At 44.9% G+C, this 16,095-nt stretch overlaps 1 protein-coding gene and 1 pseudogene across 12 annotated transcripts in view; one reads left to right on the forward strand and one right to left on the reverse strand.

Moving 5' to 3' along the window:
- The window catches only part of Cdk5rap2 (CDK5 regulatory subunit associated protein 2), a 194,033-nt gene extending 179,819 nt beyond the window's left edge, over positions 1–14,214 (reverse strand). For 8 of the 12 annotated variants that reach the window (XM_076564382.1, XM_076564379.1, XM_076564380.1 and 5 more), the window contains exons 1-3: positions 13,962–14,203; positions 4,430–4,497; positions 1,913–1,980 (exon numbers count right to left, since the gene is read on the reverse strand). In XM_076564382.1, the coding sequence (XP_076420497.1) occupies positions 1,913–1,980; positions 4,430–4,497; positions 13,962–14,017 (192 nt within the window). In that variant the 5' untranslated portion in view covers positions 14,018–14,203. Of the gene's footprint in view, positions 1–1,912; positions 1,981–4,429; positions 4,498–13,961 lie in introns of all 12 variants that reach the window. The other 4 variants (XM_076564381.1, XM_076564376.1, XM_076564370.1 and 1 more) reach the window with 2 other exon arrangements.
- On the forward strand, positions 5,919–7,184 carry LOC102915454 (eukaryotic initiation factor 4A-I pseudogene; annotated as a pseudogene).
- Positions 14,215–16,095: the final 1,881 nt, after the last annotated feature.

Below are 16,095 nucleotides of genomic sequence, written 5' to 3' on the forward strand. Positions count from 1 at the left end.
CAGCTCGGAGCCAGGGCCTAAACACCAGCTATTATTACTCTTATGATCAAATAAGAACAAGCATTTAACAGGAGAACATATTTTAATTATACATGATGTGGAACAATCAAATCTCATTCAGTTCAGGCCCCAGACCCCACAGCATAACAGCGCATGTACAGCTGAAATTATAACAACTCAAAGCTCAAAAATTACTTGTTTCCATTAGAGATCTGACAAGTCATTTCTTCAATTGGTCACTGGTGGTTTGCAGATAACTATTAGCAGTAATGAGTATTCTAAATTAAATCCAGAGACAGCACCACTCTGTTCTGCAAAGACAACTGGGGAGAGAGAGGCATAATTGTAGGCGTCCTTCTCTCTGTGTCCTCCATCTTCTCTCTGATAAATATCTCCTGTGTCTTGCATAGTATGGATTTCATTTGGTTACAAATAAAGAAGAGTTTAATTCTTCCCATGATAAATGAGAGTGTTGAGCAGGTAACTTGTTAAAGAGAATTGAAATTGGAAAAATCACCTTATTTTCCTGTTACTTGACAACAAGCCCCCTCTGCTAACAAATGAAAGGCACAATGTTGGAAGACACTGAGCATCAAAGCCAAATATGTCACCAGTAATCCATTCTCTGACAATTACAGCACAGCACTGGATACAGGCTACCCACACTCCATTCCCCAGCCACGAAGTCTACAAAATGACAGGGAGGGACAATGCAGCAAAACAGTAATGCTTAAGTGAGCTCAGGGGGTGGAGTTCTTGTTATATGGGCATCAGGACCTGAATTCAAATCCCCAGCACCCACTTTAAAAAAAAAAAAAAAAAAAAAAAAAAAAAAAAAAAACCTGGGCAGCTCAGGGGGCGGATTTCTTGTTATACAGGCATCAGGATCTGAATTCAAATCCCTAGCACCCACTTAAAAAAAATGCAAACCTGGGCAGGGCCATGCATGCCTGCAGGCCCAGCACCGGAAGGGGCAGAGATGCTCTAAATTACTGCATTACCAATACTGACAAATCCTGGGATTTTGCTGGCCTGCCAGTCAGCCTGCCAGCCTAGCTGCAAAAGCTTCTGGTTCAATGAGAGATCCTGTCTCAAGGAAATATGGCAGACAGTGACAGAAAAATAGCTGCCATCTTCCTCTGGCCTTTACACACACCCACAGACATACACATTAGCATATTCACATGCATGCACTACATACACACACAACATACATATACCACACCACACACTCAAAAAATAAAATAAAATAGAGCCAGGCGGTGGTGGCGCACGCCTTTAATCCCAGCACTCGGGAGGCAGAGCCAGGCGGATCTCTGTGAGTTCGAGGCCAGCCTGGGCTACCAAGTGAGCTCCAGGAAAGGCGCAAAGCTACGCAGAGAAACCCTGTCTCGAAAAACCAAAAAAAAAAATAAATAAATAAATCTTAAAAGAATATTCATTTTCTAAAAAGTGAATTTGAATACCAGTTCTGCCTCTTATGAATTTATTATATGACCATAAATCAGTCTCTCCTACTCTGAGAACTCCTTTGTGAAATGCGGCTAAAATACCTCGTGAGTTGTAGCAAGGACCAATGAGGGTTTATAAATCATGTACCTATGACATTGTCAGCTCCACTTCACTGAACAGTATGGCAGCACTCTCATCTTCAAGACACCAGAAACAAACCAATTTCCTGTGAGAACCTACCAGATCCTTTATGACAGACTGGTTGTGTGTACACGTTAATACCTCACAGATAAGGCCCCAGGCAATGAAAGCCCCACCACAGGGCAAATATCACCCTCCCACCCCATCCTCTGACATTACTCAAACAGTTCTTGAGCAACAGTTCTCTCCTGCTCTGGCTACATGGTGGCAGCAGACGTGAATTCTTAGAGCAGGAGGAGGATTTGCTATCTTCACTTACATTTTCAAAGTCCTTCATGTTCCGGGCTCTGGTGGGAGAGACCTTTTCTTCTGACACGTTTGGAAGCACTATAGGAAGGCAAAACAGACAAGGAAAATCATTAGGGTATTTAGGCTGCCTAGCATTCCTACTGGGGCTGAGAGCCCAGAAGAGAAAAAGCAGAGTTGCACTCAGTGTACCTGCAGGCACTTCTTGCTTGTTGGCATTTACTGATTTGAGTCCAGAGAACACTAATGGCTACATTCTCAATACTGGCAAGTTACCTACACTGATCCCAATGTAGCCACATATGTCAAGGGATGAACCCAAAACTACATGGGGCATGTGATGAAGTAGATAGTCCTGACATGTACATCCGCCTCCTCACATGTCAGTAACAGAGACAGATCTGGACTGACTTGACAGCAGAGTTGGCAAACTTTCTTAAAACACCAATGACGTTGGGGCTTCGTAGCCATACACAAAGCCTAAAATCTGCCATGGCTCCTCAGCCTCTACCGCCACACAAGAACAGCCTCCTAAAGCAACTCATAAACACATAACCTATGTTCCAAGGAAAGTTTCCTTCCCAAAGAAGGCAACGGCAGGAAACTCCAACTCTGCTGAGGAGTGAATACAGGCCTGGCTGGAACCCAGTCTCTCCAGAGCTTCCCTAATTGATTAAAACATTTACCACTCACCTGCCCTGCACCAAGCACCAGCCTGAGCTCTGGAGAACAATAGTAAAGGAGACAGTGATTCTGCACCCAAGAGGTTCCCAGGCAAGTGGGCAAAACAGAGGAAAACAAACTATCATGACACTGGTTAGTGTGTCAGAAAGACTGAACAATCAATCCACTCTCTGACAAAGCTGCCCTGAAAGGTTGCTTCCTGCCAGGGCTTTCTGGGTCTGCCTACAACAAGAAACAAATACAGCCATCCCGGAGGGTGGAAAAGAGACAAAACTGGGTGATCACTTACTATGCTAAAGGGTGATTTGGGATAGAGAAATGTAAAGTGAGAAGGCTGGCCTTGCAGGTTCAGCTAACCACTGCACTGCTGTTTGGAGGAGACTGAGTGAGAGCAACATGAAGAGATTCAGGCTCCCTCTGGCTGCCTCTCTGGGAACAGACTGTAAGGGATCCAGGAGAGAAAGAACGGCAACAGCTAGGGGACAACTGGGATAACCCAGGCCAGATTCCGGGACTCCGGCCAGGATGGGATGAGTGCAAACGGGTGAGGATGTGTTTGATTCTGGGTACTTGGAAAGAGGCCAACAGGAATAAGGAAAACAAATATAAATAATGCTCAGAGGAGAGAGGATGGTAAGTAACCAGGGAAAGCCAAAGAAGGTAGAGAGCTTTGAGCTGAGTTCCCAACACAGCAGGCAGAGGCAGGCAGAGAGAACAGAAGACCCCAGGCCAGGCAAGTGTGGACAGAGATAATGTGCAGGGTCCTGTGTCCCTAACTAAGGGCACAGGGGTTTGTCTTCTGTCCTCAGTCGGTGCTCGGCCACCTGTGTTGGAGAAGTTGATGCCATCCTTGCCCTACCTCAGTCCCATGCCAAGTCTCAGCTCCAGTGTCTTGGGCAACGCTCACCTGACTCCCTTCCTCCCCATCCTTGTCACAGCACCTAACACACCTCTGTTCCTAACCTCGATCGAATGATTTATCAGAGTAACTTCTTGCCTATCTGTTCTCAGTCTGAAGGCAATGATATTCCAAGCTGAATCCCAATGCTTGGCCAGAGTCTCCCAAGAAGGGAAGTACATCCTGGGCTGATTTGAGGGCAGGCCTCACAACTTTCTGCTCATCAAATTTTTGTTTCAAGTAAAAGTTAACAGGTCCTAAAGGAAAACCTAGGGATGGCCTATTATGTTATATCATTTCCTAGAAATAAACCTTCTCATTCTCATTCTGTCCGCTCCAAAAGCTTCTTTTTGCACATATCTCCTGACTTTAGAGAAGAGAAAACAAGCACAAGTCAAAATAAAGGCACATTATTAGCACTACCCACACAGACACTTGGGATGGCACACACTTCTAGAATGAAAATGATGAAGAATGCAAGACCCATACTAAAGTCTCCCATAATCTAGCTTAAACATAACATGCTACCAATTTATTGAGCAACATCCCCTATATTCTGAGCAGCTACTTCCTGAGATTAGACCCCAGCCTGCAGCCTGCTAGAAAGTTCTGGTACAATGAAATCCAGACAGCAACTCTCTTGGGCCTTAAGCATTCAGCAGTAGAAACCAACAGAACCGAGTGTCAGAGCTGGTACCAATTCAATGTCCAGCCTCCACATAGCTGTTTATTAGCAGGAAGTAAACTCAAGTCTAAGGACATGGACTCTTCTAGTCCATGTTTATGAAGAAAGTTAAAAGCAAATCAGCACATGAGTACAAGATGCTGAGTGCCACTGTGGACCAGGCCAGGTGGGCTCTGGGCCCCAGAGCAATAGATGCTAAGTCCGGGCCTCAGATGCTCATGGTTTTAGCCTACTCCTGATTTTTTCTTGGTTTCCATGCTTACCTCCATTTCCCAAGCCAGCAGTGTCACTGATGCCATCCAGATCACTTGGCAGAATAGGGTGAAGGCCACTAGGAGAGAGCACAGTGGGATGAGAGATGATCTAGCACTTGATCAAAAGAGACCTGTAAGACAGCATGGACCTCATGTAACAGTCACTGGGCCATAGCCAAGAAGGACATAGTGCTGAGTTGCCCAGGGAGTAGTAAGCAGTGAACCTGAAGAATTCAGGCTTTAGAGCTGAGAGCCCTGCTCTGAGTTCCAGTTCTCATAGCTGAGTGACATTCAGGGTGGACAGTCATTTAGCTATTTAACCTATAAGTATGTACTAAGTGGAGGCACTATGCCAGTTAAAAGTCGCTTGGGTTTTTTATTTTATCTGCTAGACATCATCAACTGGTCATCACAATCAAAAGTTAAACTTCTAGAAATTAGGCGCTATGGTAGTTTGAATGAGAATGACCCCAGTAGGCTCATATATCTGAATACTTGGTCCCCAGTCAATGGAACTGCTTGGGAAGGATTAGGAGGTGTGGCCTTATTGAAGGTATGTCACTTGGGGAAGGCTATGGGGCTTCAAAAGCCCATTCCACTCCCAGTTTCCCTCTCTCAGCCCAGTGATTGCTGTCTCATGACATATGCCCTCAGATACTGCTCCAGTGCCATGCTTGCCTACCACCATGCTTCCCACTGTGACGGTCACAAATCTAACCTTCTAAAACTGTAAGTCCCAAATAAACTTTTTTTTCTGTAAGCTGCCTTGATCATGGTGTCTTATCACAGCAACAGAAAAGTTTATTAATACAGGCACAAATTCAGACTTTAAGGAACATCAAATAAAAATGCAGAAGTCATTGATCTAAGACACTGTCATTGTCACATTGTCTAATGAAGTTTGGTGAGGCTTTGGGGACAGTGATAGAAATCTAAACTACAGCAGACACGCCCCTGCAGTCTGTTCTAAGTCCTGTTTGCACCTCTCCCAGTCTCACGGTTTTTCCACTCCAAAAGGAGAACACCAGCTATTTCACAGAGCAACAGGCTTGGTAAAAAGTAAACAAGACACGTGGTGCCCAACAAGATGCCTGGCAGATTACGCTGCTTCACCAACAAGAGCAGAATATCCCTGTCACCCTCACACATTCAGTGCTTTGCAATTTATAAAATATTTACACTTGTTCCAACTACCCATTCCCTGAAGGTGCATGCATTTTCTAAAGGAAGGCCCTGAAGCAAAGTGAAGAACCAAGTCTAGAATCCAGGCCTTTTATGTCTGTGCTGTCAACTTGACACAGGCTAGAGTTACTGGAAACGAGGGAACCTCAATTGAGAAGATCCAACCATAAGGCACTTTCTTAATTAGTGATCAATGGGGGAGGGCCCAGTCCAATGTGGGTGGTACCATGCCTGGGCTGGTGGTCCCAGGTACTATAAGAAAGCAGGCTGAGAAATTCTAAGGATCATGTCTGCAAGTCAGGATTCTCGAGTCATCGAGAGTAACTGGAATGAGATTGTGGATAGCTTCGATGACATGAATCTCTCAGAATCTCTCCTCCGTGGTATTTATGCCTATGGTTTTGAGAAGCCCTCTGCCATCCAGCAGCGAGCCATTTTTTTCTTGTATCAAGGGTTATGATGTGATTGCCCAAGCCCAGGCTGGGACTGGGAAGACAGCTACGTTTGCCATATCTATCCTGCAGCAGATTGAGTTAGATATAAATGCCACTCAGGCTTTAGTTCTGGCACCCACTCGGGAGTTGGCGCAGCAGATACAAAAAGTGGTCATGGCTTTAGGAGACTACATGGGTGCCTCTTTGGGGGTACCAATGTTTGTGCTGAGGTGCAGAAGCTGCAAATGGAAGCTCCCCATATCATCGTGGGCACCCCTGGCCGGGTGTTTGATATGCTTAACCGGAGATACCTGTGCCCTAAATACATCAAGATGTTTGTAATGGATGAAGCAGACGAAATGTTAAGCCGTGGGTTCAATGACCAGACCTATGGTATATTCCAAAAGCTCAACAGTAACACACAGGTAGTTTTGTTGTCTGCTACAATGCCCTCTGATGTCCTTGAAGTGACCAAGAAGTTAATGAGAGACCCCACTCAGATCCTTGTGAAGAAGGAAGAATTCACCCTGGAGGGTATCCGCCAATTCTGCATCAATGTAGAGCAAGAGGAGTGGAAGCCTGACACATTGTGTGACTTGTATGAAACCCTGACTATCACCCAGGCAGTAATCTTTATCAATACCAGAAGGAAGGTGGATTGGCTCACTGAGAAAATACATGCCCAGGATTTCACTGTTTCTGCCATGCATGGAGATATGGACCAAAAGGAGTGAGATGTGATCATGAGGGAGTTCCAGTCTGGTTCTAGCAGAGTATTAATTACCACTGACCTGTTGGCCAGAGGCATTGATGTACAGCAGGTCTCCCTAGTCATCAATTACGACCTTCCCACCAACAGGGAAAACTACATTCACAGAATTGGTCGTGGTGGTCACTTTGGCCATAAAGGTGTGGCTATTAACATGGTGACAGAAGAAGACAAAAGGACTCTTCGAGACATTGAGACATTCTACAACACCTCCACTGAATGTTGCTGACCTCATTTGAGGGGCTGTCCTGCTACCTGGCCCTAGCCAGGGTTCAGTCCTGGGGGGCTGAGGAACAGCTGGAGGGGGGAGGGAAGGGAGCCAAAGGATGGACATCTTGTTTTTGGTTTTTTTGTTTTTGGTTGTTTTCTCTCTCTCTCTCTCTCTTTGAATAAATGTCACTTTTTGAGGCAAAAAGACAAATAAAATAAAATAAAATAAAAAGCAGGCTGAGGAAGCCACGAGGAACAAGCCAGTAAGCAGCACTCCTCCAAGGCTTCTACATCAGCTCCCACCTCTAGTTTCCCGTCCTATGCAAGTTCCTGCCCTGACTTCCCTCAGTGATGGACTATTACTTGAAAGTGAAATAAGCCCTCCCCAACCCCCAAGTTGCTTTGGTCATGGTGTTTCATCACAACAAAAGTTACTCTGACTAAGACAATGTCTAACGCCTCCCTAATACAACATAAAAAGAAGATTTAAAGGAAGCACTACATGACTCCAGGGCAAACCTGTTTTCCTGCCTCTAACTCCATGAACATGTCCCATCTCAGACAATTCCTGATCAACAAACTTTGAACCAAAACAAGAGCTTCAAGATCAGACCAAGAAAAAACCTGGAAAAACAAAAATCCAACACCAAGAAAATGAGCACTTAAAGAAGGTCAGCTATAAAAATAACTGGGGAAATCTAAGTAGAACATGTCTTCAATCATGACAAATCATATGTAAAGTCATTCTACATCTTTTTTAGAAAGGTGGTGAGCTACAAACACCTAACACCAAGAAAATATTCCGAAGAACCAAAAGTATCACTCGCAGGGAAATAAGATGTTTCCCTTTATCTTAATTTTCTACTTCTTCCAATAAGCATCACTAAAAGGACAAAGCCCATTTTCTAAACTGAATTTTAAAAACTAAAATCGAGGGGGCTGGAGAGATGGCTCAGCAGTTAAGAGCACTGACTGCTCTTCCAGAGGTCCTGAGTTCAATTCCCAGCAACCACATGGTGGCTCACAACCATCTGAAATGAGATTTGGCGCCCTCTTCTGGCCTGCAAGCATGCATGTAGGCAGAATACTATATACATAATAAATAAATAAATCTTAAAAAAAAAATACAAAAACTAAAATCGAGTTCGGCCACCACCTTTTGAATGGGTGCTACTTTTTAAATGTTCGTTCTTTCCTTTCTTTCTTTCTTTCTTTCTTTCTTTCTTTCTTTCTTTCTTCCTTTCTTTCTTTCTTCTTTGTAAATGAAAACACAGGTCTCCAAAAGTAAAGGTAGAAGCCTACACTGGCATGATTTCACTTCCTACACTTTGCACATCCTTACTACTCTGGTCTCCCAATGCCAGGGGTAGGGATGATGCACAATGAATGAGAAGAGGAACGGTCTTCTGGTCCTCAGCACAGGCCATGGCCACTAATCTTTACTGAATGAATGGGCAAACATTCATAAAATGCTGAGCACCTACCATGTGCCAAGAGAGGTGGGCCTTGGACACCAGGGGGAAGGGCACTTCTCTACCTCATCCTCCTGTCTTATTTTATTGCCTCTCTAGAGAAGCCATCTCTTTCTGTGCTTCTATTTGCCAGAAATAATTATCCTTTTGCACTAGAAGACCCAAAGGGGACTAAGCTCTTCACTGGCAGTGCCATCAGAGCTGGGGCAGAACTGGACACCACCCTGAAAATACAATTGCATGAACAAATTCACTATTGTTTGTCTCTGAACTTTCTTTTTCACTGTATGACATGAATTTTAATTAGAGAAGTAATGCATAAAGATAAAAATCAGATATACCTAAAGCTCTTTCTCACGAGAGATTCCCAACCCAGGTACTTAAGAGGAAAGCACTGACTTCAGAAACAAGGTGCCTGCTGGCCTTCTCCTGGGCATTTGTATGCAGAGAATCATAGTTTTATTTTCTGGTTTAAAAGAAGACAAATGCAGGCTGGGGATGTGGCTCAGTGGGCAAAGTGTTCACCGTACAAGCATAAACAGCTCAGTTTGGATACCAGGAACCCATGTAAAAGCCAGGTGTAACGGCACATACCTGTAACCCCATCACTGGTAGGGGTGGTGCTAAAATGTGCAAATGGGGGCTTGCTGGTCAGCCGGTCTAGCCACAATATGCAAGCTCCAGGTTCAATGAGCAACTCTGTCTCAAAAACCAAAGTGGTGAGCAATAGGTAAAGAAAGATGCATGAAGGGACACAAAAGGATAGACACACACACACACACACACACACACACACACACACACACACACACTGCAACCACAGTGTGTGTGATACTCTACACCACCCTTCTTTTAGCTACAGATTCATCCTAACGTTTTGGTGACTATACACATGGGTCTGTGTCCACTTTGTAACCCTACCAAGCATTCTGAAGCAGTAATTTTCAAACTTTACTGGCAATGATCCATAAAAGAATTCCTTAATGCCTGAAACTGTCTCTGTTCTGTCCTACTTTTAAAAGGTCTGGCTGTAACCTAGGAAGCTGACTTTTAAGAGCCAGCAGTGGGTTGCAAACAGTTTGAAAGACGCTTTTGAAAGGATGTATATTTACCCAATCCCCTGCTAACAGGAATTCAACTTGTTTCCAAGCAGTTCTTTTAAAAACCATGCTGTATGAATATCTGTACACTGGTCCCATTGTGTACATGTATGAGGATGCCTCTAGAGCAGATATGAAGAAGTGAAATTGCCAGGCTGAAATAATTCACATTTTTTTTTTTTTTTTTTTTTCGAGACAGGGTTTCTCTGTGTAGCTTTGCGCCTTTCCTGGAGCTCACTTGGTAGCCCAGGCTGGCCTCGAACTCACAGAGATCCACCTGGCTCTGCCTCCCAAGTGCTGGGATTAAAGGCGTGCGCCACCAACGCCCGGCAATAATTCACATTTTTTAAACTGACATGTCAACAAAGAAAACATACAAATGATTAAGAAGCACATGAAAAGATATATATGTGTGTGTGTGAGTGTGTGTGTGTATGTGTATACTATCATCAGGCATTAAACAATCAATTCTACAGTGACGTATCATATCACACCTTCAATGATTGCTCAAGTCAAAAAGCCAATGAAAAGTGCTAGTGAAGTACAAAAGCCCAGAACCTGCAAGACGTTGCTAGTGAGAGAGACAAACGGTGCCACATCTTTGGAACTGTGTTCCATAGTCCTTCAAATAACAAGCACAGAGTTCCCATACAGCCTGGCAGTTCTACTTCTGGGTGGAATCCAACATCAGTGAAAACTCACATTCACATAAAACTCATATCCAAATAAAGGTTCATAACAGTATTCTTAATGGACAAAAAAAAATCCATTGACATGAACAAAACACGGTGCATAGGTATAACAAGACTATTATTTGACACAAAAGGGAAAAGAGTAGTGATGCATGCTGCAATGTGGATCTCACATGTAGGGTACCTTATATGTAAACAGACAATACTATGAGTAAAAATATTGATTGTGGGCAAAGGGGCCTGATGTGGGAACAAGGTGACAACAGAAAAATGAGGAAGGATTGCCAAGGGACACGGGTTTCTTTTCCAATAATGAAAATGTGCTATACTTGGATTATGGTGATGTTGGCACATCATTTACATTCTGTAGTTTACTTTAAATGGGGAAGCTTTACTTCTTCATGTATGTGCACCTGTTCATGTTTGGGGCACACGGCAGTGTGGGTGGTGCATGCACAAGAGTGTGCAGACCTATCTGGAGGTGAGAGGCTAACCTGGAGCCCATTCCTCAGGAGCCATCTGCCTTGGCTGTTTTGTTTTGTTTGAAACTGGGGCTTTTTTCTTGGGCCTAGGGTTTGCAGATTAGGCTAACCTGGCTAATTTACCATGCCTAGGGATCCTCTGATCTCAGCCTCTCTAGTATACATCACCATGCCAAGCATTTTATATATGGGTTCTGAGGATCAAACTCAGATTATTTACTAACTGAGGAACCACTGTTCTCCTCAAGCCTCATGGCCCAAGAATACCCTGGATCTAAGCTAGACCTCATCTGATTTCACCCTCACGTCCTCTTTTCAGAGCCCTTCTCCTGGCACCCATGACCATGGTACAAATCAAATTGTGCATATGGCTAAACATTTCCTCCAGTCTGCTCCTAACACGGCGGCAAGCACTTAATGGACATGTGCTAGAGCAACCCGTGATTCAACAAGCTTGCGCTCAGGCCCCAGGACACTCCCAGCTGAGCACAGACAGACTCTTGGCATGTAAACAAAGAGATGAACTGAGGGCTGCAGTGTTGAGGATCCTGTATAGCCAACAGTGTGCATGGTGGTATGAGTTAAGAACACAAGCTGAGTTCACATCTTCTCCAGCATGTGCCAGGTACTTCATATGTGCACTCTTTCTTACTTCATCCGCACAGCCACCAGCAAGTTTATCAACAAAGGGAAACTGAGGCTTGGAAGGGAAGTGACTTATTCAAAGCAGCATAACTAGTAAGTGGCTGAAAGAGGGTTTATACTGTCATCTGTGCTGTCATACTGACTGCCAAGCACAGGGTTTTTCTACATTAAAAAAAAAAAAATGTAGAAGTCTTAACTGGACCAGGGTCCCTGGGTCCAAATTACACGGGGATAATAAAGCTGTTTGAATCACGAACAAGGATTAGGTTCGGAGCATATAGTGTACCCTGACCTAATGAAACAAAAGTTCACAGACAAACTGGGCTCAGTTTAGGCTGTGAATGTGGGGCTTGCAAATTACCAAGAGAAGGGTGCTCAGAAAGCAACATATTAAAATGGAAAGGTATGATTCTATCACAGGAACTCTTTTCTCCTGTTGTGGTCACCTAATGGAGACCCAACCCTCCCACAATATTTCTGATACTCTTGAAGGGCCAGTGAGTGCAGTGCCAGAAGATCTGCAAGGGCCCCTGAATACTCAGTTTGGTTAATTCAGACTAAGCCACAAGGCAGACAGGCTTTGGAGTCAGGAAGCTTGGATTTAAGTCCTGATTCATCGTGGACTTTTCATGTGACCCCAGACCATTCATTTCAACTCTCTGAGCTTCAGAGGTCCCACAGGTAATGGGGGGACAAAAGCAGCCCCTCAGAGAATCATTTTTCACTCAGTGATTTAATAAATGCCACTCTGCTCCTATTGTGTACCCAACACGAGGCCAGGAAGTGGAGTTACAAAGATGAACAAAGTAGGTCTCCATCTCATCTGGTGACCATATGTTAACAGCCAACACCCGTACTGTCCAATACACAAACCATTAACTATAACTTGAAATGCAGTTTGTCCAAACTGAGAAGGAACTTAAGTGTAAAAAGTCATACCATATGTAAATGATTGCAAAGTGTAAAATACCTCATCAACAAGTTTTCCTATAGATTTTGCTAAAATTACATAGAGAAATATTAAGCTAAATAAAGTGTGTTATTAATTCACCTGCTTCCAATGGTGCCACTGCTCTGTGATTAAGCACTTGCTGAGCACATGTGAGGCCCTGAGTTCAACCTCCATCACCACAAATAAAGGAATTTCACTTCTTTTTTTTTCTTTTTTTAATTGTGACTACCAGAAAGTTTTTGTTATTGTTGCTGTTGTTTTGGCTTTTTGGAATAGGGTTTCTCTGTGTAGCCCTCGATATCCTGGAACTCGCTCTGTAAACCAGGCTGGCTTTGAACTCTGAGATCCACCTGCCTTTGCCTCCCGAGTGCTGGAATTAAAGGTGAACACCATCACACCTGGCTTATAAGGCAATTTTTAATTAAATACACACCACAAGTCGTGTTTCTATTAAACAGTGCTGATGACTGTTGACATGGTTCGGACAGTGACAGGCAAGGGTACCTGGAACAGTACAGATAGCCCAGGCAAAGGTGGGAATATCAGTGAGTGTTTCCTAGCAGTGGTACAGGGATGTTAATAAGATAAAAGGTGAAGGAAGGGCAAATGAGCAAGAAATAAAGCAAGATCATGCCTGACACAGAGTTTGGCAGTCAGGCATAGGGCAAAGAGCTTGGGGAAGAGACAGGGTTGGGAACCAGAGGGAGAGGGGAGGCTAGAAAGGTAGATGCAGCAGGCTATGAAGAAAGTTGGAAGCCACATTACAGAACTTCATCCTGAAGCTGGCAATCGCCTAGAGGGCCTAGAGTGGGTTAAGAGGTGAAATTACCAGAAACGCATGTAGCATCTGTCCTGTCAGGGCTGGGAGAGGAAGGAAAGGAGTGTATTAGCAGATCCACTGAGTTAGACCCTGGGCTAGTTTAGTTCTCATGCCAACAAACCATTCCAAACGTCCAAGTAATCTAATTCCTGGTCCCAAAGGCTTTGGAAAGAAGACACAACTTGTAGCAGTGGTAGTGATGGTAACACAGATCATTCTTTTCAACACTGTCGTGTGTCAGCTCTACACTTGCCAAGAGAACTACTGGCCAGCCATTGTTTCTTTTCATTCTTATCTAATAATGTGAGTGCATTACCATTAGCCCATTTTACAGAGCAGAAGTCAATTTATAGGCTGGACTTGAATCCAATTCTGTCCATCTCCAGCCAAGGCTCCTAATTCCTGCACTGATGGGACCCCATAAGCAAAGTCTAAAATAACAACTACACTCCCCATAATGAATGCAAACCCCCAAACAAGAATGAATCACCAAGTGCCCTAGGGTCCCGGTCCCAACCAGCCCCTACTAATAGAAATCCCAATTAGTCCCACCTCCTCCCACTCTTTCAAAAAGTCCCTTACCTCTCCTACACATTCTCTCAAAGTATGTTCCAGAATCCCATAAACGAATGTGAAGCTGGCTGGACACCCCCAGGTCCCAACACACTCGGGTAGCAGCCCGGACCATTCTCAATTAAACCGAAGGCCTCAGGAGAGACAGACAACCACCACCAACAGAAGCCCCAGCCCAGTAACCACGAACCCCAAGGCGGGGGGGCACACCTGCAGCTGCTGAGGCTCCCAGGCAGGGTGACGTCCAATTCCATCCCCGAGTCCATCAGGAACACAGAGATGGTGGCACCGGTGTCTGCGGCGGCGGGGCGGCGCCACTGGTTTCCCAAGCTGTCGCGACGCGCTGGGCTCCCCAGGTCCCGCCCCTTCGAACCCAGCTCTTGTTCTCAGTCTAGCGGCGCCGCTGGAATTCAAACCGCAGCCGCCGCCATCTTTCCCTCGCCTCTTCCTACGGAAACAAGGCGGGGTCAGCAGGCGCGCGCGGTGAAGCCGCCCTGCACAGGCCTGGAACCGGGCAGGGAAAACCGGGCAGGGAAAGGGTGAGTGCGCGCCATCTTAACTCAGGGCAGAAACTCCTCTTCTGAACCCGTTATACTAAGAAGAGAGCGGCTAGCCTCCATTTTTTTGTGTGTGAGGGCACTCGGGCCGAAGCCAAGACAGGGGCCATATTTGTTGAGGGTGAAAGTCCGCCCTAGTCAGTTAATTTAAGCGGGAGGTGGGACAGTTCATAGTTTCTAATTCTGTTTGCTGTTTTATAATCATGACGCCACACTCGCGCCTTGGTTCTTTTACCCTAAAGTCTTCTGCCTTAGGTTGAAACTCAGATAATTGAGTTCTGCCTCGATTTAGAAAAATGCCACTTGTGGAGCGCTAGTATAAACAATTATTTACAGTTTGAGTTTGAAGCCTCATACCTATAAAGGGGTCAGCCATACTTCAGTGAATTGTGTTACTATTAGGACTCATGCACTAATAATCAGTAAACTGAGACTCAGAGAGAAGAAATGACTTGTCCGAAGTAATATACAAGTTTACTATCCACTAAAACCAGATCCTTAGCTCCTGGCATCAAGATCTGCGTTCTCTGGAACCATGTTTTAACCTTGTACAGAATGAAGATATTCTGAGACGAGCCACTCTGTGCCCTCCCAGATAATGGTCCTGACAAAACTGGAATTTCAGCTACTCCTCCCTTGGAGCCCCTCCCACTCGCAGGAGTTTCTCCTCACTTTTCCTTAATAAATCTATGCAGCAGTGAGAGGAATGGGGAGGGGAGGGGAGGGGAGGGGAGGGGAGGGGAGGGGAGGGGAGGGGAGGGGAGGGGAGGGGAGGGGAGGGGAGGGGAGGGGAGGGGAGGGGAGGGGAGGGGAGGGGAGGGGAGGGGAGGGGAGGGGGAGAGAAAGAGGGAGGGGGAGAGAAAGAGGGAGGGAAGGGAAGGATGCATCGGTGTAGAACAGTGGTTGCTAGTAGCAATGCAGATTGCCCTGCCGTTTTTTGACTGGGCACTGTACAGTTACAAGGCTCTTGGTGCTGGGCACCACAAGCTCCAGACTTGTAGGGTGAGACTTTTACCTGCTATATTTTGTGGTCCTGAGGGAACGAGTGGGTGCCTTTGACAGACAAGCTCAAGTACTCAATCTGAGAGAATGGGACTAGTAGTACCTATCCTATAAGGTTTTTGTGAGGATGACCTGAGATAATCTTTAGGAATTCTGTCAATAGTAATTCTATATGTGCACATGTTCATACTCATTCTCATTCCCCAGTAACCCCAAACATTCTTTACAAACTGGCAAGAGTCCGAGCTGTGATTTGAGCCCAGATGCCTCTGAACGCCAATGCCCTAAATGGTTCAGAAAGGCCATAGTCCCCAAGTGTTCAGTTCTTTTTCCATCTTAGAACTTACAATTCAGACATGAGATCTGTGATTACTGGAGGAGAAGGTGTCATTATCTTCCGTGGTAAGTTGCACATACTCCAGTGAATAGCCCCCATCCATGCTCATACAAGCAACCCTAGTTAAACTCAGCAGGGAGAAGAAGGACCTGAAAGTAGGAAAGAGACGAGTTGGAAAGAACAGAGTCATCAGGAGTGCATAGGGACAAGAGAATGTAATGGAAGGTGATGAATATGATCATTACAAACTGCATACATGTATGAAATGTAAAAACAAAAACAGAAATCAAAGAAAGACATGAAGTCTAGTGTAGATAGCACAATACTTAGATGCTATAATCACCAGACTCTATTCTTTAAGCAAACGTCTCCAGGTGGCTGTGATAGGATTGCTGGACTGGAAGTGTGGATGCCTAGATTCTAACTACTACTTATTCTGTGACCTCTT

Source organism: Peromyscus maniculatus, chromosome 2, assembly GCF_049852395.1.
Source record: "Peromyscus maniculatus bairdii isolate BWxNUB_F1_BW_parent chromosome 2, HU_Pman_BW_mat_3.1, whole genome shotgun sequence".
NCBI lineage: Eukaryota > Metazoa > Chordata > Mammalia > Rodentia > Cricetidae > Peromyscus > Peromyscus maniculatus.